General features: G+C 53.7%; 1 protein-coding gene across 1 annotated transcript; it reads right to left on the bottom strand.

The window, feature by feature from the left end:
* Window positions 1–736: 736 nt before the first annotated feature.
* On the bottom strand, window positions 737–2488 carry LOC105821444 (putative uncharacterized protein MGC39545). Its single transcript, XM_012658141.1, is given in 8 exon segments — window positions 737–847; window positions 849–926; window positions 929–952; window positions 955–1015; window positions 1897–1934; window positions 1936–2008; window positions 2071–2149; window positions 2152–2488. Coding segments are annotated over 8 exon segments (801 nt in total).
* Window positions 2489–3865: the final 1377 nt, after the last annotated feature.

The following is a 3865-nucleotide window of genomic DNA, read 5'->3' as shown; positions in this document are numbered from 1 at the left end:
GCCATGCTCTGAAGATCTGTACAAAAGGTGGTCTCTTATTAGCTGAGACTTATATGGTGCTTTCCTACATGCCTGGAAGTACTTTACATGTATTCACATCTTTAATTCTGTGACAGGCCTCAGGGTGGGCACTATTATTACCCTCATTTTGCAGATGAGGAAATGAGCCACAGAAAGGTTAACTCGCCCAAGGTCACAGAACTAGGTATGATCCCAGGAAAGGAGATTTTGGGATCTTTTAACCACTTATTCTTTGTCCTTTCTAACAGGAAGAAATCCTCTGCTTAATGGCACCATGAGGGCACAGTGACTAACGTTTCATCTCTTCAGGACATTATTCCCCTGCTTCCATCCTTCCCATGACTGAAATGTCTGTGGAACCAGTGCATAATTGAGCAAAGTGGTCCCTTTTAGTCGAAGTCCCAGTTCAGCCCAGTGGTACTTTGCCATCAGACAAAAGTACTTGAGGTTCTTTGTCTGAGCGGACATGCTTTTCCTGGCACCTTCCTTCGATAATTTCAGTTCTTGCACTGTGTCTTAGTTGTCTGCGTTCATGAATTATTGGACTTCTTCATATTGACAGTGTCTATACGCACAGGCTTACGCACAGTAGGCAAGATAAATGAATGAGAAATAAATTTTCACAAGGCCCCAAGGGCCTTCCTTATTGCAGCCTCTTGAATTTTCCTGTATTATCTCAAGTCCTCCTGGGGGGAAATCTTTGCACTCGAATTGCTCAGCCTGGATCCAGCTCCCATCCTGCATCTTAGGGCGACAAAAGCGTTTCTGCTGGCCTCTTCACCTTTGGCTTGAAGTCTGAACCCGATTTGGGGCGAGAGGAATCTATCCCTCGGTTTGCCCTCCTCAGTCTCCAGGGGAGTAAAAGGGAGAGTTTGAGTGTGTCTGCGGCCATCCGCAGACAGCCATCCGCCTGCGTTTTTATCCAGAACCTACATTTTCAGGCCCTGAGAGGTATCCATATTGGTAGTTATTGCACGTACTCATCTTGGAGCGTCTGAATATTCATGAGGGAAGCAGAAAGGCCAATGTTAAAGAGGGGAGAAACAGTAATTCATAAATATTAATAAAGCAGGCCCACGTGCTCCGAGGAAGGCTATGAATGTCAACGAGAGGATGACGTCCAGGTCCTGCGCGTGCCAGTTGGGCGGGTGCTCGAGTGCGGGCGCGGCCCTGGGAGCCCGGGCACGAGCAGCGGGGAGGGGGCGGGGTGGAGGAGGAGAGCGGAGCCGGGCGCCGCCGGAGCTGCTGGGGGAGCGCTCGCTGGCTGGCTGGCTGGCTGGCTGGCTGGCTCGCCTCTGCCTCTGCGCTGCGCTCCGGCCGCTCGCCGCGGCCCGTGGATGGGGGTGTGCGGCTGAGCCCCGGGATCCTCCTCCCTCCGCCAGGACCCGCACAGGTGCCGTCGCGGGGGGCGACCTTAGTGCAGACCCGGCCCACTGCCGCTGGTGGGGGTCGGATGGGGGTGGTGAAGGAGGCCCTGGGGCTCGGGATTCTCAGGCTGCACGGTCTGGGGGCGCCGCTGCCCCCCGTCCCCACCCCGTCCCATCCAGAGATCGGAAAGGAGGAGTCCACGGGCCATCGCCCTCCTGCCCAGCCCTTCGGGAGCGCAGCTTGAACGCAGCGCCAGGGCCAGGGGAGATGTGGTTGATGGGCACTTAAAGTATCATCTCAGAGCATCGGCTCCCCGGCCGGGCCTGGCGTGTGTGCGTGTATGTGTGTGTGAAGGGAGGCGGCGCGGCGTGGGGGCCTCGGGGAGGCAGCGAACGCTGCCCTGTCCTGCTGCTGTAGTGGGTCGGTGCCTCATCCCAGGACCGTTATCTGGTCCGGTCACCTTAAAGGTCCCAGAATCATCTTTGTCCCTAAGAACCTACACCCTACCCCTTCCGGTGCCCCTCCCCGGGGTGCGAAGCCTTTCCCCAGACCGCGCATTCCTGCAGTGTCAGAACCGCTGGCAGCGGCGGCCGCAGGCGCTGGGGGAGCGATTGTTTTACTACCGAACGGGTCGGAGAAAGGACGAGCGGGCTGGTGTGGTTGTGGTGGGGGACGCGCTGCCGTCCTGAGGGCCCGGGGCTCTGGAGCTGGGCAGCGCAGCGTTTGATAGAGCCTGAGGGGGTGTTATCACAGCCCGCTTTCTTCCCTCCAGCCTATCCCTTCCCTCCTGGCTGCTCGACACCCCCGACCCCCTCCCACTCCCGTGTCTGCGCCTCGTTTGGCCAAAAGGGCAGTGGAGTACGTGTGCGGCCTGCGCAGGGTGAGCCCAGCTTCCTTGGAGCGCCAGCCATTGTGCTGCCTGGAGGAGCCTTTCTTTACCCCAACGGACGCGGGAGGGTGGAGAAGGGGGATCTGAGCTGGAGGTGAATGGAGGAGCAGCTGGAGGAGGGGAAGGGGGAAGCAGAACCGCGAAGGGGCTGCTGATCCACATACAATGAAATACTCTCTTTCCTTCACAATGTGCAGTTGGCACAAACATGTACACTGGCTGGGTTTGCTGAGGAGCAGTGGAAATCTGAAGGTGGATCAGTGGCGGGCAGGTTTTGGGGGTGGCTATGGTAGTGGCGGTGGGGGCACAGAATCAATTGATCTGTGGAGCAAGTAATGGAAGAAGGGGGGAGGAATGGGGCTTGTGTGGAGGTGCAGAGGCCCAGCAGGGGAGGCATGGTGAAATCTCTGCTGCTGCTCCACTCCACTTGGCTCAGCAGGGGCTGATAATTTGTACCGCAGCCCCAAGCTGCAGCTAGTGCATCATTATGTTGCAGGGAGAGGCTTATGCGTTTCCTATTGGGTCTCTGTTAAGCTTCATGTGTGTCTTTTCTTTTCCAAATCACACCATCTATTGGGAGCCAAGATAAATGGAACAGATTACAGGACAAAATCAAACTATAGTCCTGCAGTCAGTTCTATGGTAAAGAGAAGAAGGAAAGACAGCCCTCCCATACATCCTTCTTTATGTCATTTTTCGTGGTATTAATTTATTTATTTTGATCTTGGAAATCTAAAGAGGATAAGCTATTACTTGTATTAACCCTAGATTTTAAGGGGAGGCAGGCTAGGAGATGAACCCAGAATGAGGACAGGTGCAAACTGGCTTTCAGACATTTTAGTTGGGGGAGGTAGGCACCGTGCCAAGAAAGGAGGGCAAAAGAGTGGGCTAAAGGAAGGAAGGCAGGGGTGCCGTCTCAAGAGGTGCTGCCAGCCCTAACCCTGGGAGTCGTCTGGAGGCTATGGGAGGGCCAGTCAGAACCTTGACTCTCATCTCCTCTGCCACAGCCTGGGGTCTTTCCACAAATGCTGGGTTCAGCTTGGGTGTTGAGTGACTTCAGCTTCCCAACACAGGCTTTCACTTTTAGCTTTGTCTCCAGATGGTCATTCATGCAGCACTTCTTGGCTCCTGAGTAGTGAGTTGATGAAAGGCAATCAGGCTACATTACGGATTGTTTCAAATGACCATGTGTCCAAGCTCTAGAGCTGTGATATTCATTTCTTCTTTTATAATCTTCTGGATGAATCCATTTTCTCTAGAGTCTGCTTGGGCTGAGGAGAGGTGCTTTTCTGCATACTTTTCCTGTTGCCGACACTCAAAACTCGATCTTAGTCATAGATCTGGTTGGATTGGCCTCTTGCTGCTGATTAATGGTATATGGACTGTGCAGATTCAAATCAACAACTCCACTGGTGTCACCTACCTTGTCCGAGCTCCCCTGTCACTCCTAGAGATGAGTACAAATTGGAAGGAAGTGTAGATATCTGCAACACTGGCTGGTTAGCTTTCATATCTCTGTGAAATGGGACCAGTGATCCAAGAAACTTTGACCAAATGAATTAGAAAAAACCTTAGTAAAAAAGATGC

The sequence above is a fragment of the Propithecus coquereli genome, unplaced genomic scaffold (genome assembly GCF_000956105.1).
Source record: "Propithecus coquereli isolate 6110/MARCELLA unplaced genomic scaffold, Pcoq_1.0 Scaffold575, whole genome shotgun sequence".
Lineage (NCBI taxonomy): Eukaryota > Metazoa > Chordata > Mammalia > Primates > Indriidae > Propithecus > Propithecus coquereli.
Note: the sequence above shows the minus strand (reverse complement) of the source record. Positions and strands in the feature narration are given on the sequence as shown.